This window comes from Uloborus diversus, chromosome 4 (genome assembly GCF_026930045.1).
Source record: "Uloborus diversus isolate 005 chromosome 4, Udiv.v.3.1, whole genome shotgun sequence".
Taxonomy (NCBI): Eukaryota; Metazoa; Arthropoda; class Arachnida; order Araneae; family Uloboridae; genus Uloborus; species Uloborus diversus.
Window position 1 is genome coordinate 158,774,689 of NC_072734.1, and position 24,983 is coordinate 158,799,671.

General features: G+C 31.4%; 1 protein-coding gene across 1 annotated transcript; it reads left to right on the plus strand.

The window, feature by feature from the left end:
* The first annotated feature begins 1,955 nt into the window (after positions 1-1,955).
* On the plus strand, positions 1,956-23,616 carry LOC129220211 (myosin regulatory light chain 2-like). Its single transcript, XM_054854577.1, has 8 exons — positions 1,956-2,113; positions 14,162-14,347; positions 16,015-16,090; positions 17,001-17,102; positions 18,377-18,452; positions 19,544-19,592; positions 20,332-20,457; positions 23,387-23,616. Exons 1-7 carry the CDS (start codon positions 2,111-2,113, stop codon positions 20,437-20,439), a joined length of 600 nt encoding a protein of 199 aa, XP_054710552.1. The 5' UTR covers positions 1,956-2,110; the 3' UTR covers positions 20,440-20,457; positions 23,387-23,616.
* The last annotated feature ends 1,367 nt before the right edge of the window (positions 23,617-24,983 follow it).

Below are 24,983 nucleotides of genomic sequence, written 5' to 3' on the forward strand. Positions count from 1 at the left end.
CGAAACCCGTGTCTTCAATCAATTTGATAATTTGGGCTGTATATAAGCTTTTTACTATTGTAATTCTGTTGCACAAAGGTTCATTTCTATTCATTTCCCCATAGCATTAAAACGGCTTTAGAACATAAATTAATAAGGCATTTATTTATTTTATTGCCTATACTTGAAATTTTTTTTAAAACTTAATAGCGAGAAAAACTTTTTTTTCAATTGAACCTGGTAAATTTCTCCTTTCTGACACAAATTAAAATGAAAAAATTAAGAAATTAAAATCATGAAAATGTGGCCCTTTTTAAAATCTAAAAGGCTACGAAAGGAGCTAATTTCTTTATTGCCTGGCATTAAGGACATCTATGACAAGCGAAGTCTATTAACCGACTAAGATATTCGGGGAAGGTTGAAATGAATCTCGATGACTCCAAATTATACAACAATGCAGGGTATACTGATTCTAATATACTCAAAAACATCAGAAATAAAAAGACTCCACGTCAATTAATGTTCGTCTTAATGATACATTTACGTGAACAAAAGTAACTTGCGTCAAATATAGTGTTCGAAGGTTCATTTCGTTCTCCCACTTTCATCCAGGCTTCATATCTATGGCACGCAGGATGCCAAGTGTTTTGGAATGTAAGCGCAACACTATCTACTGCGTCTGAAAACCATTTCCGGCTCTGTATTACTGCATGATTCTGAGTCATCGGTCTTCACCCTATCTTACCTGTCGCTCTGAAACAGTGAAATTAAGGAACACTCATGCCCAAAATTTTCTTTTCACGTATAAAACCATGGATTCCTCAGAAACTGTGGACTATAAGGGCCTGATTACCGCACAGGCCAACCAGGCCTGGGCTTGGGGCTTCATTTTTATATAAGGACCTCTAATTACTTGAAGAATTATGCATAGCATTACAGCTGTATTAAAAATACTTATCTTTTTAGAATTAATAAAAAAAATGCCTTTTTAGTTGAAAAAGATCTTCCTTATAAGAGAATTTTATTAATTCTGCCAGTAGCAAATTTACCGTGTCACGATTATGAGGTGATCCCAAGTGGATTCATGAATGCATATAATAAATGGTTTACATAGCTCTGTGATAGACAGTGTGGCCCCCGAAAATACATTCCGACCGAGCTATAGTGTCTTCATGGGGCCTCGAAGTTATTGTGGGTCTAGGGCCTCACTTTTAGTTAGTCGGGCCTTGTGAACTATGATAATGAAACTGTGTGTTTAAGTTTTGTGGAGCCGAACATAAATACAAAAATGACTGGGGAAACCGGCGTTACCCCTTTCCTTCTGCCTTAGCAAAAAATTTAAATTTTTAGTAGATGTTTTGCCATAACTGCTCTTATATGTATAAATCACCGTGTTAGGATAAGTGTTTAAATTGGAAGTTCCTGGGGAAGAGTTTAAACCCAAAAACATCCCCTCTCGCTACGCCACTGACCTTCAAGTTGCCCCTCTGCTCCTTCTGAAATGTGGGGTGGGGGAATCATTTATGACAACGAAACTAACAATTCTCTCGAAAGTTACCGATTCCAGTTCATTGTCATCAATGCACCTGAATTCTTCGCTTATTCCACTTACGTATACATTGTTCCATATTCTAATTGCAGCAGTTGACCCCGTGAACGATATTTCTTTTTTGTTTTTGACCATGCTCCAAAACACAATTTCTGCCTTCTCCAAGAAAACGTCTGCAGAGAATGCGGTAGTCTGGCAGCATATCCTCACCTTTATTCTCCCCATCTCACTCTCGAGGGAAAAGGAACCCATGGAACAACTGTCTTCACCCCACTCCATTTTTAGCTTGCTCTATATTTGTGTCTACTATGCTTCGGTATGCACATCCTGAGAGAAGATTCGGTGGTACAACACACACACCATTGGTTGCTGGCAAATTTCCCTAAAAGTCAGGACAGGAACGTCTCATGGCGTATTATTGGCAACCGGGTGCGGTGACGTCATGCGTTCGTAAAGGGGAGGGACGAAGAATAGCTACTTGAAGGGAGCCTAAAAACGAAAAGTCTTGAGCCGGGGTACTTCTTAGCATCCCAGTCTTCCTCTCTGAATCTTCTCTTTCGGTTAAGCTCTTAGACATCCAACATGGTGAGTACAGTGACTTGTTACATTGTGTGCGTTCGTCTGAGAGTTTCATTGTTCGAAATGGAGAAACGAATGGATAAACGTTCAATATTTTAAAATTGTGGATCATGAACATGAATACCGACATAATTTGTTTCGGAAATATATCTTTTTGAAAAAGTTTCTGCGTTGGAAGTTAATTTTGATTTTCAATTATTGTAGCATTTCTGCTTATTTTTTTTTATTAGTAAGCACTTAATTACTTAATGAGTATTTATACAAAAAATTATTCTCATTTTAAATTGGAACTTTTATACAATTCAAGTAATTATTCGTTCTTGTTATCATTTTTAATTATCTACTGGCTTCGTAGAAGGCCAATTGGAGGTGTTGAACCGGTTTACCTCCTCTTCCTAGAATTTATAGAGTTCCAAGATTTTTTTTTTTTTTCACTCGAACCAATTTTGATCGAAAAACGTTTGATATTTAAACAGTTTATTTTCTTAACGAATACAAGAAAATGTTGTAATTTAACTAAATTGTTTTAAAAAAATATACTAAACTAAATTTTTTACTGCTTTTTCGTAATGGAACATAATTTGTCGAAATTGAATATCGTGCATTAATAACTTTCTTTTAAGCATTATATTACTTAAATTTTCTCTTTAAAAAAGGTACCAATGGTTACAGAATCTATGATTCATAAACACTTCGGGAATTATGATGTTTATTCTGTAATATTTTGTATCAATTTATATTTATCGATTGACAATTTCACTACATTTTATTATCATTTCATTTGATCACAATCGTTAAAAATGACTCTCTTGTAGTACGTAGGTGCTAAGAATTTCTATAATTAAAGTTGTATCATGATTCATAATTGTTTTTGAAGAAACTTGATTGAAGTCAATTATTAGGATATATTTTTATACATATTTTATTATACTAAAACTAAAAAATCGAATAGCATTGTTTCAATTGCTGTGTGCAATATGTGTGCAAAGTAACTATTGTGTTTATCATTTATGCATTTCCTACTATAGTTCTTCTACGTTTTAAAACAATAACTCACCATTTAAACATTTTTTAGCCTTAAAAATTTAATTAATTTTCCCCGAATATTTAGAAAGTTAACTTCTACACTATGCTGAAGTTGTAAAATATATTATATTGTTATTTAAAAATTACTGATAAAAACTGTAATTTAAGAAAAAATGTTATTTTTTAACTTTTTTTTCATACAAGGCAGCAGTATTGTTCATTTAATTCTTAAAAATAAACTTATACACATATTTTTGAATAAAATCATTTTACATTCAGTGCAAAAGTTTCTGCAATCTCCAGAAATGTGTATAAATTGTTATCCAATTTAAGAAGCGAACTGTTATGTAGTGAAATAAGATTAAAAATTTGTTTCGTAATAATTTGATTCGAGAACGAGAAAGTTAGTGTATGTAAATAGTATCAATGTTCAGTGAGTTTTTAAAATTGAAATTTTTAAAATGTATATCATTTCACTATCTCCCTTTTCTTTAACAAAGACGATGTTCAGTTTTATTGCAACGTTGCGAAATTATTGCCAGTGCAGACAGCAGTGCTTAAAAGTGAACTTAAGGAGAAAAATCATGTTTTACATTATATGTTCAGTTTGATTCAAATAATGGTGCCTTCAAATTGATAAATTTAAAAACATGAAATAAAGCAAAATGTTTTCAGAAGAGAAGAATTAGAAATTCAATTGTAGGAATTTTTCTTTTTTTGAGTTTAATCGACACAACACCAAGCTGTGTTTTTGAAAATAAAATTCGAATTTTTCGATGGTTTCTTTAAACAGCCAAAGCAACATTTTTTATGAATTGAGTCATACTCGCGTTAAAAATTTTAGCATGCTTTATTATTGCATAGTTCAGTACAAATCTATATAAATGGGTTTATACAAAATAATTCAATTACATTGGTTTCTAGGACTTTAGTCAGGACAGCTTCCTTGTAGTCGACATGACTTTTCACGTCACAACGTATGGCTTTATGTTATTTAAAATGCTGAATAGGTTATCTTACCAATTAAAGCAGCAAACATCTCTCTATAGAAAAAAAAATTGCAAATAGATAAAAGTTCAAAAATTATATTGAAACGAGAATAAGTTTGTAAACGCACTATAAACAAATCCATAATATTCTGAATCATATTTTAGATTATTTATTTTTTCAAAATTTATACATTTAACCATCATTTATTACTTAAAGTGTGTTTCTTTAATTTTGTATAACTGAAGTTAACATTTAATATCATCTGCATGTTGAAATCACTTTATTCCATTTTCTTTAAAAAATAAGTAAAATTATTTAATGTGAAAAAACAAAAGGTATTTTACTTCCAATTTCAACGACTTGTATAATTTTTAACAGTTGGTTTCAGATCATGCATTAAAGAAAATTATTTCAACTTTAACCAAAATTTTCGACGTGAAACCTTGAATTTATATCAATAACTAAATCGAGGCTTTTTTTCTTCACAAAAATTTCGAGCAGTTTTTAAAAACATCTAAATATCATATGCGATTGAATAACTCTTTAATATCTTTTGAATATTTAGACATGCTTTCACCAGTAATTAAGAAATATTTATGATTATTTTCTCTTAATTACTTAAGCATATACAGCTGATTTGTATTCATTTTCATGCTCCAATCAGTGTAATTTGAATTTTTTTGAGGGAGTTGCTCTATGCCATATTTATTTCAAATTGCATCTTTTAATGTTAGTTCACGTCATGTTACATTTACGTGAATTTATAAGTAAGTTCGTTTTTTCTTTTCTTTTTTTTTTTTTCATGGAAGCATATTCATGAAGGTTTCAACAGGGTAAAGTATTTCACTTTAGCATATATTTTTCTAGTCGAGATTTCTTCTGTGTTTAATACAAAGCAATATTTTAACTAGAGATAAGAAAGGGTTCAAAAAATGCTTATTTTTTATAAATTATACAGTTTTTTTTTCTCGAAAACAAGTTTTGTGTAATTAATCAGTATTTTTCAACAGCATAAAATAAACATAGAGGAGGAACTCGGCTAAGTGAGAACCTTTCTGGACTTCAAAAAGATGTAACATTAATTGGAAAAAAAACATCTTTAATGAATAGGGGTCAACGTATATTTGAAACATGCATTCCAATCGAAGTACTTTTAAAGAAAAACTAGGAGTTTAGAAACTATTAAAAACTTTAAACTTTCATAATTTAAAAATAAGAAGTAAATATAGCTATCATTTCAATGAAAAATAAATACTGACTGACGTTAGTAAATGCTTAAAGATGCCTCAGTTACGTGTACTTTAAAAAAAAAAGCTATACCTTTTCCAAATTTCTTTAGAGGAATATAAAAAAATAATAAGTTTTCAAACCAAAAAAGTAAATTTCTATACTTTTGACAGAAACAATCTCACAAAACCTTTGTGTCACATGCACTTTATCGTGTAATGATAAAAGTTTCATTAATTTTCATAGTGTGAAGCATTTTGGTTTGGAAGCTTGGTGCATTTTGATTTCTTTTTTTTTTTTTTTTTTTTTTTCAAATACTTTCCACTCACTGTGAAAATCCCATACTAAAAACCACGATATTTTGAAATTCGTGTTATGGATTTTTACTCAAATATTTTCAATTTTTTTCTATGGTTTTCTTTGGGTTAAATTATTTCACCATTGTAACGAAAAGTCAAAAAGAAATCAAAACTGAGCGTAGGCCTTAGAGTAGTTTTTTTCTGGTTTTCTGAGTTGATATTTAGAATCAGCATTGGTAAAGGAAAGCTTTAAAAGACTTGCATATAAAAGAAAATGCAGTAAACTCAAACGAAAATACAGACAAGAGTTTCGCATTGTATAAGCAGAATTTCAAAATTAAAATATTCACAATGTAATTATCATGCTGTGTAAATCGTATAACTTCTAGTAAAAAGTATAACACGCGTATAAGATGCAGGAAAAGGCTGCAAATTGCATGTGCCAGTCGAACTTACTAACTCAAAGGATTAAAAACCAAAAAAGCATTCGGTTACAAAAAGAAGAGAAAGTAAAGAACAATATATGTGGCCAAAGATACTTGTAGAAGCCTGTATCACTGTCTTAGTTACTGTTTCTTTCACCTTGAAAATTTTACTGCAGAGTAAAATAAGAATATGTACATTATAACCTGTGACAATGTTTATAAGTCTTTTCTCAACACCTTAAATCACTTACACTTTTTTAAGTTTCCCAGACGTAAGCCAATGGTTAACACTATTAAGTAATGTCATTTATACATGTACATAACTAAGCAAATTTTATTTATATATGTTTTTTACTACTAGTAATCAAAAGAAAAATTGCGTATTTCAGCCTCACATTTCCATTTCCAAATTGCTCATGCAGAACGATTGACATTTTGTATTGAAAAAAGATATCAAATACAGTGTTCAAAAAATATTCTTACCCCCCCCCCCCTCACCACCACCCATTTTTCTCAATGGCAGCGCTTTATAATTCAAAATAAAAACAATCAACATCTACCCGTCATATTATGACTGGTGATTTTCTAGAATAGGTAATACTAGGCCTATCCATAAAAAAAAGAAAACAGAAGAGTTAATTAGGGTGCGGGAATAAAAACATGATTATTATGGCCAATTCTCACCCGTACATTTATCGTAAAAATTTCATTTACTGCATATATCGAAACGGTGTTTTTATTTTTTAACAATCTTAAACGATGGGAATTAGTAATCTGGAAATTTTGTTTTCAGATGAAATTTCGCTATTTAAAGGTCGCCTATATAAGTGTTTTTCCTGAAAAAAAGTGATTTTTCATTTAAAAAAAGAGTTTTTAATGTTAAATTTGCTTGAGTTAAAATTTTGAAAAAAAAAATGAATGAATGCAAAACGCAGACAATTTAACCATGTCGGCGAAAATAAGTTTCTTTAAATAGACATTAAAAACAACGAGATAGATAGACGCATTCTCGTCGTCATTATAAACTGAAAAATCTTTCTTCAACTACGGCAAATTGAGAATAATAAGCAATTCCTGATAGCTCAAATAAATAAATAAATAAATAAATAAAAATAAAGGAAAACGAGAAATTCGTAGACACTCTGTTTACCTGTTTAGAGAAGAACTTATAACTAATGGTAATCACACCGCAATTTTGATTGGTGCAATTACAAAAGCAAGAGTAAAAAGGAGCGCTAAGTTCAACGAAGCAAGCCCTCATTCGTTTTTAATGTTGACAGTCTCAACAAAGTTGTTTATGTTACGGAATCAAAATAACACTCCCCTGGCATGCCCACCCGTGAGATTAAATTTCTAATTTCATCAACTTGATGACGAGATTGCCGAGAAAAAGCGAATTTTCGCCAAGTTTTGCTCCTCATCAGAGCACTTTTTTCCCATCAGCTGCTCGAATGAAATATGATCTGTTCCATGCTAGCAGTTTTTGAACTTATATAAATGCTGCATTTTAAAAAATGCAACGAAAGAATGATTTATGATAACACATCTAGGTTGTATCTCTTTAATAAAATGCTCTCAGAAGTGTTTTTCTTTTAACACGATGCATTATGTGGACGTATGTTGCAGTGCTATTGGGTTCAAGTTCTGTGATAGATTTCTGGAAGTTTACAAGCATAATCTTATTCTGTCTTTTAAGAAAACAGATGAAATGTTCAAATTTAAATTAGGAAGAACCATACTTTTTTATTTGGTCTTTGAAAAAAAAATTTAAAAAAGAAGATTTTAAGGGGTATGATTCCAAAATTGTAATCGTTTTCTTAATTATAGTTCTTTTCTTAATCGCTTTTACACTCTACTACTATTTCAAAGTGGAGACGTTTCTTAATGGAAAAGTTTATATTCAACAAAATGATAATTACATTATGTCACACAATGCATAATTGTTTTTGAAACCTTAAGCTATATTCTACCTATTTGATTACTATATTTAGTACTTTAAGCATACATATTGATATCTAATTAATTAATCTATTCTTATAATTATATAACTACATACTTTTTTCAAATCGTATGCGATATCCAATAAAAATAATATGTGGAGCATTTGTATAACCTTTCAATCAAATGTCTCAATTTGCAATCAAATTTTCAACTATAAAATTTATTTAAAAAAAATTAACTCACTTTATGTATCAAGATTATTATTGCTTAGTACAATTTCATTTAAGACTCGAAGTATTTGGCTAAATATTAAAAATTTTAAATATTTTCAATATTTTTTTTGAGAAGTAGATATTTAGATACATAGCTGAAAATAGTAAAAATATTAATTTGTACAACTTTAAAACGGCGAAATTCTTTATAAGTCGGATAAATCCAAACCATTTTACAAAGCTTTAACTTTTCAAGCTTTTCATATTTTATGGCACCAAAGACACGGCAGGAACATGACGACGAGGTTCTGCTTCACTAACTTGAAACCAGGCACCATTCTAGCGTTTAATTATAGCGTTGCCAAAAATGGACGGTCAAAATGGCGGCTGTTTTTCTTTTGTGTTCTCAACTTTCTTACTGCTCAGCATTCTCTGTTGGGACGCGTTATTTCGGGATGTGGGGGATTGATGTTACGAGTTTCTGCCTTTCCGATTTTTTTTTTCCTTTTTCTTTTTTTCGGAGTGTCGAGTCTTAAAAGAATTCCGAAAAGGAAAGTATTCCAAAATTACATATTTCTGCTCCATTGCAGTCTTTAAATTCAAAAAAATAGTTAGCGAAGTATAGCCTATTACGGCTCCTGTGCCAATAAATTCAATAGAACCAACCAAAAAAATAGTTTAATTTTTTACTTTACTTTAAAAAATTATTACTCACATTATGTTTCAAAATTGTTGTTGCTCACTACAATTTCACTTAAGACTTGAAGTACTTGGCAAATTTTTTTCTAATTTTAGAAATTTAATTGTTAAATGGACATATAACTTCTCTAGGAAAATAAAAACAATTGATTTTATCTTCTTCGTAAGAATTACCATACAATTTAAACCTAAAGTAAGTTAGATCAACTTAACCTTGATCAAATCATTATAATTCATATATTTCTTACAATAATTTTGTATTGAAAAAACTCTTTGACCTTTCCATTTTTATTTTTATTTATTTTATTTTATTTTATTTTATTTTATTTTGTTTATTTATTCATTTATTCATCTATTTGCTATGTAGAATAATAAGATATGTATTTAAAGTCAGAAAACATGTCTCAATTTTAAACTAAGACGTAAGCAATTTTAAAGGTTAATGAAATATTATTTTCACAAAAGCATATTTTTTACTCTTTGAGAGCATGATAACAAATCTTACACAATTAAACTTTTGAAATTAATGACTCAAGTCAAATTCAAAAGATTTTCTCGTTAGACACTTATATAAAGTCATTAAAGAACAACACTTATTCGTTGTTTCATGCAAAATTAGGATTTCAGATTTGTCAGCGCTATGAAAGTCATTAATTTTAGAGTTGTTACTGTGCACATTGCATATGTGTTCGCAGTGAAAAAAACAGACACGATATCAAATAAGAAATAAACGCTAACTAACTGCGTCGCCCGGCTTTGCACGGTCTACCTCGAAAATAGAAGTTGTGTCATGTGACGCGTGTTCAACAATCACGCTTGAATTTAAAAACAAATCAGTAAAATTTTGCGGCAGATTCCGGAAAAATAACCAGAAGGGAAACATTTTAATTCCCCGATTACGGGAAAAGCAGCCTTTAAAACAAAAGCCAGAATTTTATCCTTATATATTATTTCTGTAGCCTGTTTTTGGTTTCTACGCCAGATTTTCCTCAATTCTTGATCAATTTCTTTGATTTACACTTTATTTTAAAGCTTATGGTGCTGGCTACTGACGAAAAATAGACCCACGGTCTAAAAATTGTTTTTTTCAGCCGAAAAACCTGTTTTAAAAAACCAGAATGAGGTTTTCGGTTAAACTTATAATTTTAACTTGCACTATAACCGACAGAGCTGAATAGCTTGATTGGCAGAGCGTTCTCCTCGTAACCAGGAGAATGAGCGTTCGGGCCCACGTCCGGACAATCTGCATCAAAAAATTAGAGAAATATCGCGCATTGCATGAACACTTAATGAAGTGAATAACAGATATGAGGGAATAGAATAAATGAGAAGGAAATGCTACTTGCTGTTATGAAAACTTGATGCGACTTTGTGCTAAATTGCTTCTGAATTGTACGTTTTTTTTTTTTTTTTTTTTTAAGCTTTGGCTCTGGTAAGAAAATTGAAGCATAATGTAAGCGAAAATGTAAGTAACAGGTTTAAGATTTCAGACTATAATAGAATTGTTTTTTGTTCAGAAAAAAATAATAAATCGTATATTGAAATATATCTTCTTCTAATGAGTTTTTGACTCTTTGTACAAATAAAAAAATACTACCTCAATTTGAAGGGTAAAATATATATTTTTTTCTACTTTTTGGGCTTAAAAAAATGGCTTATCACATTTTTACTACATTCGAAAAGCTACGCTTAAAATAGAGCATAGTTCAAATTATTTTGTATTTTAACCGTGCTGTTAAATGATGAACATGTGCTGCCATCTAAGTCATAACGGTTTAAGCAGCCTGCGGTAACGAATTGTAAAAATTTTCAAAAATAAAAACATTTCTCTTCAATATCTTATCTTATATATTGTTCTCTTCTCATTTTAAAACTTATCAGGCTGGCTAATGATGAAAAATAGACTTACGGTCGAAAAATCAAGTTTTCGAAAACGCCCCTTGCTGTTTGAAAACCTTGATGCAGCCTGTAGTTCTTATGCATTTTTTTTTTTTTTTTTTTTTTTTTTTGCAAAGTTCTAATGCAGTTTTCCAATTTTTTACTTCGCTTTCGGCAAAAAAAAAAAAAAAAACCTGTGTGTGTGTGTGTTCATATTTTAATAAAGCTTAAAAGCACTGGAATTAGTTGTTTGGTTAAATTGATAAGTTTTTTTCAGTAGAGCGTTCGGCTATAAACTATATGAACTTCGGGCAAGCTTGGGTTCTTCGACATAATATCAAATTTATATTAGATTACGCATTACATGTACTCATAACATACACACGTAAAAAAATAAATGAAGTGGGAATGCTACTTGGTGTTTCGACTCCGTTATGCAAGCTACAGTTATCATTAAGATATGTTGACTGTTAATCGAAGGGTGTTCTTCATTTTTTTAAAGCTCTGACTACATTCAGATCACTCAGCATAATATAAGCATAAAAAAGTATTAGATTTACCTAAAGGAAGTCCTTTTTGTACAGAAAAACATTTTCATTGTATGGTGAAATGTAGATGTTTCTAATAGCAGTGTTCAACCTTTTGTACAAATGAAAAAATACTACGCCAAATGAAAGCTACGAGTTTCACCCAGTAAACCTTTAATTTTTTATTCGCGCAAATACGATATAAAGCATTAAAATTATTATCAACTTCATTAGCAAGAAATCATTTTCTGCTCCTCTGCTTTCTGCTGAAAAAAAAATACATTTTGCCTACGTTCGAAAAATTACACTTAAAAAACGGACTCAGTTCAACTGGTTTTGGTTTTGAATTTTAAGAGTTCGATTTAAAAAGAAACATGTGCTGGCATTTAATCCGTAACGGTTAAAGCAACCTTCCGTGTGAAATAGTTCAATATTCAAAGATAATGTTCTTCATAATGTTCTTCCTTTGAAATTTTTAAAGAAAGAAATGCCTTATAAAGCGATTCGAAGCACAGTGCGGAGTTCCGCACGGGTCGACTAGTTTGTTCATATTCGAAAAAAAAATGGCAACAGATCTTTCGTTTCAATGATTTTCCTCACGCTATAAATTTTAATCAAAGCATTGCTGCGGAAAGTTGAGATGAAGCACTAAATAATAATTTGAATGGAAGAAAGCCTTCGAAAAATAAGGACTGAAGGTCGAAATCTAAGTATCATAATTAATAGTTTTTAACTGATATCTGCATTAATTATTAACGGAGAATTATGTTAATTAGCAAAACAGAAAGACGGGAAAGTTACAAATCCATCGATACCTGATTTGATGGTCAGTTTACTGGCGTTCGTGAGAAGTAACCCAGACATAGATACATAGGTACATGCATAGATACGCTCAGTTTTTAATCATCTAAGGTTTATTCAGAAAATAGCTCCAATATGTTAATTTTCTGTTACTTAGTTATTGAGCATAACGTCTATAAATGATTTTAACATATTAAACATCATGTCGTGACAGTACCCAATTTTTCGTGTTTTAAAATCCATGCTTGATTTCGCTTGCAGACTCTTCTTTTTTGCATAAATATACTTATCAAATATATTGCATGAATAACAATCAAAATTTTATATTAATAAAGATAAAAATGTACAAAATTGAAGCCCTCGTGTGATTTTTTCCTGCATGATTTTCAATTCTTAAAATGGAATTGACAGATTTTTTTATTTCTTTAAGAACTTTTTAAAACGAAGTTAACAAAAAAATTAAAAAAAAAGTTTTTTCCCCCATTTTCTTTGAAAAAAAAAAAAATTCAAAGGAAAGACGATTGAAGGGAAAAAGTTCGAAATTAGCAATTCCCATCAAAATAAATTTTTTATTCCGTTTAAGTTTTTGCTGAAGAAAAAGTTGATTGTTTAAACGGAACTACAGTAAACTGAATTGCTTAAATCTAAATTAGGAGAATAATTTATAGTATCGATTTCCATTTACAACAGCAGTTACTTCAAAAAAAAAAAGTACAAAACTGCAGTCGAGTTTCCGCTCCATCAAATGAAATACCTGTAAAAATAACTTCTAGAGAAGAGCAAGCTAAGGCATTTTGATGAATTATGTATGCATGCTTTGGCAGCGGCACGTCATGAGTTTTGACGTCGTTTTTCTTACGCGAGAATTCAACCAAAGACTTATTCTTGAAATAGAACAGGATGAAAAGAAAATGCTTGTTCAGTAGCTTGAAATATTTTTGTTAGAGCTAAAAAGAAAGTGTTTCACTCATTAAAAAGAATGACTCAAATGGAATTCACAGCTAAACGCCAAAGTGGTGTCTCCTTGAAATTAGAAAAGAAAAAGATACCGGTAGATCCATGGTACAATGCCAACGTTTTGTTAACATATTGATATGATTCACACTTTTTGATTGAGGTTTTAATTAAAAAATACTGCTTAACAAGAGAGTAAAATACACATTGTACATTGATTGAAATAATCCCTTTTGTCTTTGGCCTCATCTTTGTTATCTAATTTTTAGGTTTTTTATTATTCTCTGGACTTTTAGTTAAGGCTTCTAAATACTTTAAACTGCGTTTATCATTCCGATTTCACTAAAGGTAATAATTTATGTATCAATGATAACAATAGCTATTTATTTTCCTTTAAAGAAATGTGCAATAACAAATTACAACGTGGAATTCAATGTACACTGTAGAGTAAATAAGTAACGGAGGAAGGTAATTGACTACTTTGGTCTCAGCTTTTTTTCTAAGTCTTCGGTTTTTCTTATCTAACTTCGAGACGAATTAAAGTTTCCAAATAATTTAAACTACGTTCATCAAAATGCTCAATGAATTAAGTTCTGATTTCACTGCAGGCAGTAATTTATCTATCAATCACAACATCATGTGTTTTTCCATAGTAAATGTACAATGATACTTTGCAACGTACAGTAAGCAAAGGAGGAAGGTAACTAGTCTAATTGGAAGCAAACATAACTAGTTTTTAATAAATTTGATGTGCTAACGGACGATAGCCATTAAAAGAGAAAGACGACTTGAGTAATTGATGGTACACATGTCTAATTTTCAATGAATTTCCTTGTGCTAAGCACGAACATCACAACGTTGATCTAAAGCTCGGTGATGTTCGATGTGATTTACCGATTTTTTTCATAAACTATGCATAATGACAATGCATTACATTGCTAAGAAAGTATTTATGAAGAAGTTATTAGGTTTTAATTGATTATAATTTCCTAAATACTACTATAATATTAGTCGCTCCCCTAAATTACCTTTTTTTCTTTTCAATTGAGAGTTAGATTTATTTTTCTTTCCTCAGGGAGACGAGGACAAAAAAGAGAAGAAGAAGAAGTCCAAGAAGAAGGATGCAGGTGAAGAAGAAGCCGCCCCTGCTCCCGCTCCCGCTCCCGCTTCCAAGCCCGCTTCCCAAAAAAGGAAAGCTCAAAGATCAGGCAGCAATGTCTTCGCCATGTTTACCCAGCACCAGGTCCAAGAGTTTAAAGAGGTAAATATAGAAGAGATAAAGTATGAAACAGATGCTCCCCGAAACCTGAGTTATTAACCCCTTTTGAGCAGACTCCTGCTCGTGCAGTTTCTATGTACAGTAGTACTCCAATTATTCGAATCAATTGGGACCGGACCTCATTCGGATGATCAAAAACTCGATCAATTGGATTGTTTCTTTAAAAAAGGGGGGATCTATTTTAATCAATTAATGCATGTACGTTGAAAATAAGAGAAAAGTTATTGTTATTGAAAATTAAAAAAAATATTTATAATCAAATGTAAAGGTAACTAAGGTACAGTCAATGAAAGATGACTGAACACATTGATCAAAGTAAGCTGTTTAAATAAACTCCCGGGGGGGGGGGAGGGATAGAGCGTTGACCTAATCATTACATTGCGAAACGTAGTGCGTTTTCACCATATTTTTTTTCCGCTGAAATTCTGAAAGCGATTCGGATAATCAGCAATTCAGATGGTTGGAGTTCGGATGCTTGGAGTTATTCTGTACAACACTCAATAATTATGCTGCTATAACTTCAACACTGGATTTCTTATGACAATTCGCTCATTCTACGTCCAACACTCAATATCATTAACAATTTATCGTGAAAAGATTTATGAATCTGTTAGAAGTTTTAGTTAAGAAGTTTCTTTGCAAGTACATATTGCACCCCTGTATCCCTGTATCTACCACAGTTGAGGTATAACCAGATTAAATTAATGTTAAACATTCAATACTAATAACAATGTAGATCAGAAGGTGTCACATGTTAGTTTTTATGTGATTTCTTTTCAAAGATGATCTATTATTAACATATAATTTTTAAATAAATAGTTGTTATTTTTTAAAAAATAGCAAAAATACTATGAGATTTCTTCATAGTTTGTCCTGAGCACTTGTTTAAAAGCAGGTTGGAATTGTGAATATGTTTTATTGTACAAGATGTACAAAGAACAACTGTTGAAAACAGTTTACAATAACTAATTTAATTTAAAAAGAAACCACTGCAATCTGAGACAGCAGTCATCAAGTGAAACATTAAAAAAAATTTCAATGCGGTAAAAATTCCAAAAACAGTTTTACTGCTGTATAAATAGCAAACGTTTAAAAACTTAAAAGATCTAACTAATCATCTATTATTAAAAGACGTGGGAAAAGTGCAAGAAAAAGTACACGCCAGTTTTTTAAATTTCACCATTAAAAATATACATTTAAGGCATACAAAATTACTTTACTGAATTTTTTTTTGAAAACTTCTGCTAGCGTAATACTATATTCACCTTAATATCTTGTTTTTAAAGTCACCCTGCATACGTTTTAATGTATTATTTATTTTGTCCAGCATGTTTCAATTTTTTCAAACTACTAATTTCTCATGAAAGGATCATTTAATAGGCATGCGATTTTAAAAATAATTTATTTCTTTAAATAGGAACAAATAATGAATAAGTCAGTTTGCCAAGATTAAAAAAGCATAATTATTGAAGGGTTACAAAACAACTATTCTGAAAAATGATAATTTGCTGAAAAGTAACTTTTTGAGATGCACCTTTCTTGTTTATAATGGCATTATACATGTATATGCCTATCTTACAAATATTCATGGGTATAAAACATTTAAAAGTTGTGTTTGCTTTTCTCTAAGTTGTAATTTTTGTTTTTAGGCTTTCCAACTCATCGACCAAGACAAAGATAACTTCATTTCTAAGAATGATATCAGAGCAACATTCGATTCCCTCGGTAAGTACTTATGCATAAGCACACATGCACTAAAAATTACTTATTAAGAGAAATAATTTAATGAATAAATAATAATGTTAATAAAAATAACTGCAATAATAATAATATAATGATAAAAATAGTAATAATGGGTAAAAAATCTGAGGTTTTTTTTTTTTTCTTTTTCTTTCTTTTTCTCTTTTTTATAAATTGATTCTGAGTAAAAAGGGAAATAATGAAAAAGTACTTGTGTCCAATAAAGGAGGTTCGTGAAATGCAAAAAGTGCTGAATATTTTTAGGTTATTATGAAATAAAATTTTATGGAGTCATTGTTTTCAATTTTCTTTTTTTTTTTTTAATAAACAGATAAGTTAGATTCCGAAATTTAGCTTTGAAACAAGCTGACAGATCTTCTTCAAATGGCATTCTAATGCATGCAAAGAATACAACTAGAACACATCAATGTTTTTCTTCCTGCTCAAATATTCATTTGTCATTAAGGCAGTCACTAAATCTTGAGTTAATATACAAATAAAAAATACTTTCGTGTGGTTTTACCCCATTTTCTCTGTCAATATACAGTAAACTCCGGCTTATCGGCGGTCGGATTATCCGCGGTCTTTTAACAATTTTTTTTTCTTCAACGGCGGTGACTTATGATTATATTATTTTTTGTTTTTAGCTTTTTCATATATTTTTTACAATCAATGATATTGATTTCAATTAAAACTTTTCTGTATGTGTGAATTTTATTCCTATTTTTAGCTATTGTATACACCAGTACCGTTTTCTACCTATAATTCGGATTATCCGCGGTTTCGCTTATCCGCGGTTACCCCGCCACCCTAATCCACGGATTATCTGGAGTCTACTGTATATTAAAAAACAAAATTGATTAACTTATGCTCAGAAATCATGTTTTTCTTCCAGGCCGTCTGTGTACAGAACAGGAGTTAGACTCCATGATGGCAGAAGCACCCGGCCCCATTAACTTCACTATGTTCCTTACCATCTTCGGAGACAGAATAGCCGGTGAGTAGAAAAAGATAATTCTTTGTATCCATAACATTTCAGTGTAAGCAGTAGAATCGACACTAAAAAATTCCGAAGCGTTCCTGGAAAATAATGGGCAACTAATGTGCATAATTTCGGCCGTTGACTTACCTTTCAAAAAACAGGAACGATTCCGGCTGTAGATCACAAATCGTATTGAAATTAACTGGGAATATTTCTGAAAAATTAATAAACCGTCCCAACCAAAAACAGTCTTGTTTCTGTGAAAACACAGGAATCCTCAGTGAAAACATAAATATATACAACAACGACAACTTTTAAAGCTTTTCGCCCTTTTCTCCCCCCCCCCTTTAGAGAATGCGTTGTCCACCAATGAAAAGTAGCGGCAAAAATACCTTTAACAATTTCATCAACCCATATTTCGCTTTCCGGTATTCTTTGTAGCAAACGTATAAATGCACTAGTAATAGCAGAAATTCATTGCATTTATTAGCGTCAATTGTGATCATTATGACACGATTATAATACGATTATAAGCAGCAAAACTTTTTGTCTGTAGCACAGATCAAATACTGCATGAAATACAGTTACCGCCGGTTACATGAAGTATGTTTGTTCTAAGCAGTTTTGGTTCCACAAAGCGGCTTGTTCAATAAAGCTGGATTTTGTTCTGTTTTTTACGATCTGATTTATTAAAGCGGTTGATTCAATTAACCGGCGTCCACCATAATAGTTAATCCAAAATGTTTATTTTTTTAAGTTGTTTTCAATTTAAGTTTGGCGCTTCTGGACATGAGGGACAACTGAAAAAAATCTTAACATTTCAGCTTATTTTAAGCATCAGAAATAAAGAATACTACATTTTATACACAGAGTAAATGTGACTAAACATTATCAAGATAAATTGGATGACAGCAGTTTTGAACTAAGCATAAAAATAGATGATAACTGAATAGATTATTTCAGAAAGGGCGTAAGTCCTACGGGAATCCATTGGACTTACGCCCTTTCTGAAATAATCGATTCAACTCGCTCCAAAACTAAAGTATACATTACTTTTTTTAAAAAACAGGAAATTGAATAAATAATATTTCACAAGTGATAAATAAGCAAAATAAAGGAGCATTGTTTTGCTCTCATTAAACAAACTGGTATTTTCATAATAAAATGGCATGGTAAAATTTAAGAGCTTGTTCCTCATCAGTTCTAACTGAAACAAAATCAGCAGATAGGTTGTTTTAGCTTATTTTTTTTTGCCCGGGAAACTGAACTTTAATTTTTATACTTTTCAGGAACTGACGAAGAAGATGTCATTGTCAATGCTTTCAACATGTATGATGAAGGAGAAGGAAAATGCAAAGAAGAAACGTAAGTCTCAAAAATATTCAATAATTATGCTAACAAATCTAGTAATAGTCATATTAATAATCATTAGGTATAACAGGAATTTTAATTAACAAAAAAAAAGAGAGACTAATATTTTTACTAAAACAGAGCAAAGGACGTTGTTTTGATATTTGTTGAAATTATAAAAGTTCAAAAAAAAAAAGTTTCTTTTTCTGCTGAAAAAACGCCAAACTAACCACCATTCTTCATTTTCAAACACACACACACACATATCCCATGGAATCTTAACTGAAACTATTCAGGTGAATCTTTTTCACATCAATGTTTCTGAATAAGTTTAACTTCGTTTAGAATACTTGGTGGACTTCAAAAAATAGCAATAATTTTTGTTCTTTTTCATTTAGTTTTTTGTTATGTTTCTGACTTAATCTTTCAATGCTAGAAATTAAAAAAACTTTGGTAGTCTAGTCAGAATGTCTTAGAATAATACATGAAAGTAAATTAACTTTTTTAATTTCCATGGAATTGTTCTTTCCATTTTAGTGTGATAGTTTTGTGTTTAAAAATGGAAACTCACCGATAACTGAAGAGTGATTTAAAATGCCTTTCCACTTTTGAATTAAATGGTAGAAAAGCTCTTTACTAGGACACCTCACGATGGTGTAGTAACGAAAAAAATCTAAATAAGTAGCAATCAAAGCACAGAAAGCACAGAAGAAAAGAGTACAGAAAAAAAGTCTTTGGACGCATAAATAATTTGTTCTCATCTGCCTGTTATCCAAATACGAGCCCTGCCGAAATTTCAGGAAAAGTCGCCAAAATTAGCGAGTTTCGGTGACAAATGTAATCGTTCACACTTTGCATATATGGATGTCCTGCCATATGCAGAGGTTGAAGTAGCATGGTATCTTCCATTTCTTGCCGAATTTTTGAGATTGGCAAATTTTACGACTTTATACCTCGCTAACGGGGAGACGAGAGCATGTTTCACTATAGTCTTTTGATTGCTACCAATCGGTTTATTTTTTTCTTTACTACACAATTCAGGTGGTTCCCTGGTAAGACGCTGTTTTTAAGGAATTTAATTTCATGGAGTGTTACTTTTGTTACAGATTGAGACGAGCTCTTACCACCTGGGGTGAGAAATTCTCCGAAGCAGAGGTTAGTATTGCATATTTTACGTTTCAAATATTTAAGCAAAATTAATCAAGCAACCGTGGACAGTGTAAAATCGATTTTGCCAATTTTCCATCTCTATGCTCATTTCAGAACATGAGGCTATTTTAACTATCATGCATTTTGATGAATTACCTTATTTTATGGGCAACGGTAAACGAAAAAAAGTTACCAGCTTTCGGTGATACCTTTTTAGAAAAATATGTCAACTGAAAAAAAGGGTTTACTGAATAATCATTTTTGTTATTCTGAATCATTTACGCCCAATGACATTCCAAGAACTTTTTGAACCCCTCAAAGTTCCGACTATGCAGAGGGATTATAAAAATTATATTTACAAGTCTGGATGTTAAAAAACATGAGATTTATGTCATTTTTCAGCAAATAAAATGCAATTATTTTTCCTTAAAAGAATAATGTAATTGCAGTATCTTTCGTACGTTTAATTTTGTTAATGTTATTTTTCTCTACGAGATCGATGGATGAAATAAACGGATGCAAAATAATAAAACTTATCAAGTGAAATTAGACATTAAATTGAAAAAGAACTGCTTTTAGTTTTTTTTTCAAACTCCCTGTAAATATTCAATTTATATTCAATTCCCCGATAACTGGTTACTTTTCATTAAAGTCGCTTCCTTATTTCAAAACTCGTTTTGTGTCAAGTGTTTGAATAGATTTAGTTCAATCATCGGAATTGCTAATTTTCTTGCAAATCACGCAGGTTGAAGAGGCTTTGTCTGAAGCTCCCATTGACAACGATGGACTCATTGACATCAAAAAGTTCGCCAACATCCTGACCAAGGGAGCTGAAGAAGAGGAAGGAGGTTAAACAGCAGCTAATTTTCAGGTGAGAAAAACCATTCCTTTTTACTTGTATTCACTGGCACACTCGGAAATTCTTCTTGAGAGGGACGAAAAAATTTCATTCAAATATACGAGGGTTGTTTTTTTTTTCCAAGTTCCGTTTGGCTATTAAAAAAAAAAACAAAAAAAAAAAAAAAAAAACGGCTGAATATACAAAAAAGATTTTATTATCAAAAGTAAGGTACAATACATATTATTTCTGCACATAATAAGCTTCACAACTTAGGCATTTGTCGTACCTGTGCACAAGCTTTTCTATACCCTCCTCATAGAACGTTGTTGCCAATGATTGAAAGTGATTTTTGAAGGTGTTTTTGGGACCCAGCGAGCACAAAGTGCTCAATAGCGCAACCGTTCTATAACTATAGAATGTGGGGACGATCTTGAAACTTCTGGAAACTGCACCGACAATTCACTTATCGTAAATCTTCGATTTTACTTAACCGCTTTGTCGAATCGTTGAACAAGGTCGTCTGTAGCCACAGACTTGCGGCAATGATCCCCTTCATCATGAACATTAGTTCTGCCCTCTTTAAATTTTCGACACCACTTACGAACAACACCAACACTCATTAAGTTGTCTCCATATACACGACTTATTCTTCGATGAATTTCAGCAGCCCTGTTACCTTCTGCTTGCAAGAAACGAATAACATTTCTCAATTCACATTTGGCGGGAGACTCGATAGAGACGGCCATGTTTAGCGTGTCCGTAGCTCAACAGGAGATGTCAGATTGAACTCGAGAGTAACTGAGTGTTTGGACAGGGGTATGTGAAGTATCCTAGTACAAAATCAGCCACTTGCCGCCCACTTGGTTTTCTACTGTGAAAATGGAACTTGAAAAAAAAAAAAAAAACTACGTATTTTAATAAATATCAAGGAAGAATAAAACAGTACTCTTTCTTGTTCTCCGTGCCTACTCTCTCCATGTATCGAAGTGCAAAATCAGTGGACTTTTGTAAAGTATAAAAGACACACAGCAACGAATTATGCTCAAATTTGAAGCTTGAATAAGTAAAACTGCAAAAAACACCATTTAAAAAAAAGAAAAAGAGGAGCCTCAGTGGTGGATAAGTCTCTTGGGAAAGGATCTTTGAAATAGTTGTATTTCAAGAGAAATAATTTTCAACCATTTTGTAATATTTTCAAAACTTAGGGCCAAAAAACTCAATTTTAGGCCTTCTCTTTTGTCAAGTCAAGGTATTAATGATTGTTAGTAACGATAAAACCATGCAAAGAAGTAATCATGGGGTTTGATGAGAACTACCCAGAACCTTTTGGTTTGAAGCCATACTGCTATTCCTAGTATTTGTGCCTGTAAGAACTACTACGAATCGAATACCCACTCACCCCCAAGAGAAAGTCCTAGTTACGCCATTCTTAGCAAGGGTGGAACTTGAAAAAAAAAAAAAAAAAAAGAAAAATCGTTCAAACCATTTATCTGAATAATCATAAAATCCAAACATAATCGTGAAGGGTTGTAAAACGAAAATTTATAACTTAAATAGAAACCCCTGGATATATATTCTGAACAGTTTTGAGATTTGACACTGTGGTTCCTAGTGAGTGGCACAGTGCGTGTATAAAGTCATACACTGATAGAGAAAATTTATTTTAAAAAAATCTTCGGATTTAAAGAAAATTCTTCGTTTATTTTGATCTTTATTTGAAAAAGTTTTTGCACAAACATAATTACATTTCTAGATGGGAACCTTTCGTAATTCTGAGAAGACTGAGACGATTTTCCACTTCGTGCCAGTCACAGGCACAGCAAAAATTCATCTGCTGAAGGGTCATGGTTTTGTTATAGTAGTCTTTATACGATTTCGTACTTGGTTATTATAATTAGTAATAGGTGTTAAAACCAAAGGCTCTTGAGTGAGATTCCTAAAAACGCCTTCACAACATTCTTGGGAGTCTTTCTTTGCATTGAGCCCATTTTCAGTTTTCGATGTTAGAGCTACTTACATGTCTTTAGTTAATATTCCACTAATAGGGAAAAAATAATTGTGTGTCATATATACACACGATAGAACTGAAACTTTTACCTGTTTTTTTTTTTTTTTTTTTTTTTACATTTTGAACTGTCGTTTCAACCACACGTTTTCTCTTATGCCACGCTCTTGTTCTTTCTGCTCCTGACTTAGGTATATTGACAACAAAATTGTTCTTTTTTAATGAAGAAAACAGATTATAAGCAACGAGAAAACTAAACAGTTCTTGAAATCCGCTTTTTAAATGTTGCCAAAAACTGCCTACTAAATTGTAAAGTTAATTTTGTTAATTAAAGTTAACAAATCAAATTAATCTTCGAAAACCTGCATTATTTGAAAAGTTTAAAATGAACAAAATCCACAAATATATGCTTGCTTATATTAGGTTCAGCCATGAAATTAATTTCTTAAATTTACTAGCAAAACAACTTTATAATTACTATTATTTTTCATTGTTTTTTGGTAATTAAAAAACAACTACGTCACTTCGGTCGCACAAAAGATTGAGGATCAGAACTTCAAAGCCCTCACATAAAAAGTTTCATTTCAAAAAAAAAAAAGAAAGAATTTGATAAGGTAATGATAAAATGAAAAATTATGTGTAAATTTAAATTTTTTTAAATAAATTTTCTTAATCGATGCATAGGGGTGCCCACCTAAGAGGGTCATGGCGCAGACTGCGCCATTGACATTTTTAGTGCGGGTTGTTTTGAGGGTTATTTTTCTCATTGAGGGGTGGCTCTTGATTTCGGGGGAGGTCTGCGTGATATTGAGGGGGGTGCGTCCTTGCCCTTGGGGGGCACCCCTGTAATAAAATTCCTTTATATACATTACAGAATGCTCATAAACTTTCTCTTTTCAACACAAATCATTATTATTTTGATGTCTAAAAGACTTTTTTTCTTCCTTCGTATAGATGGGAAGATTTCAAGGCGATACTTACACAGCGCCAGCGTCCTTCTAGCAATGCGGAAGAGAACTCTTTTCATCTTTTCTTCAGTAGCTGCACGAGAAGATCTGTGCTTTCACTTACAAACATTTCTAAAGGCTTTTAGAAGAAGCTATCACCTTGAAATCTTGTACTCAACAGTTTTTGTTGACACATTTATCTACTGAAATAAAAACGAAAAGTTTTACTTTTTACAACTATCTACTTTTTATGTTCCTTCACTGCCAGAGTGATTCGTGACGTCATGCTCGATTTAAATATGCGGACTTTTTTTTTCTAAAATACAAAAAGGACTTTAAATTTTAATTTAAGAAAAAGGAGGACTATAATGTTTCAATTATCTACCAAAGTGTCATTTATCGGTAGATCGATTGTGAAGTGTCAAAATTTATAATGTAAGACCAAAATAAATAAAAATTTCAATTATTTTATGGTTAGATTTTACTGGGATGATTTTGAATTAGTTTTCATTGAGTTTTTATTGTTCATATATTTTTTGATTTGCTCACTTTTCTTACATTTTTTTTAACTTACGGATCATCCTTATATATTATTTCTGTAACCTGTTTTTGGTTTCTACGCCAGATTTTCCTCAATTCTTGATCGATTTCTTTGATTTATACCTTATTTTAAAGCTAATCGTGCAGGCTACTGACGAAAAATAGACCCATGGTCTAAACATTGTTTTTTCGGGCAAAAAAAAACTCTTTGAAAGACCCAGAATGAGGTTTTCGGTTAAATTTATAACTTCAACTTGCACAGTGACCGACAGAGCTGAATAGCTTGATCGGCAGAGCGTTCGACTGGTAACCAGGAGAATGCGAGCTCGGGCCCACGTCCGGACAATCTGCATCATAAAATTAGAAAAATAACGGACATTACATGAACACTTAATAACAATGAATAACAAATTTGAGGGAGCAGAATAAATGAGATGGAAATGCTGCTTGCTGTTATGAAATCTTGATTCAACATGAAGCTAGATTGATTCTTAATTGTAAGGATTTTTTTTTAAAACTTTGGCTCCGGTAAGAAAATTAAAGCATAATGTTACCGAAAATATAAGTATCAGGTTTAAGATTTCAGACTACAATGGAATTGTTTTTTGTTCATAAAAATTTATATAAATCATATATTGCAATATTGATTCTTCCAATGAGTTTTTGATTCTTTCCACAAATAAAAAAATTACTATCTCAATTTGAAGGGTAATATATATATTTTTCTTCTTTTTGCAAAAAAAAAACAAATACCCTATCTCATTTTTACTACATTCGAAAAATTACGCTTAAAAAAGCACTTAGTTCAAATTATTTTGTATTTTAACCGTGCTGTTAAATGATGAACACGTGCTGCCATCTAAGCCATAAGGTTCAAGCAGCCTGCGCTAACAAATTAAAAAAAAATTTCAAAAATAAAAAACACTTCTCTTCAATATCTTATCTTATATATTATTTCTGCGGATTATTTTTGTGTCAGTATGCGAGATCTTGCTTAGCACTTGAAGAAATCCCCCCACCCTATTTTAAAACATATCAGGCTGACTAATGACAAAAATAGACTT

What these genes read in the sequence shown, in the direction of transcription:
- LOC129220211 (XM_054854577.1), top strand. An exon ending in AGGTCCAAGAGTTTAAAGAG is followed by an intron (nt 14,348 to 16,014) that starts GTAAATATAGAA and finishes TTTTGTTTTTAG; the next exon opens with GCTTTCCAACTCATCGACCA. An exon ending in AGCAACATTCGATTCCCTCG is followed by an intron (nt 16,091 to 17,000) that starts GTAAGTACTTAT and finishes TTTTTCTTCCAG; the next exon opens with GCCGTCTGTGTACAGAACAG.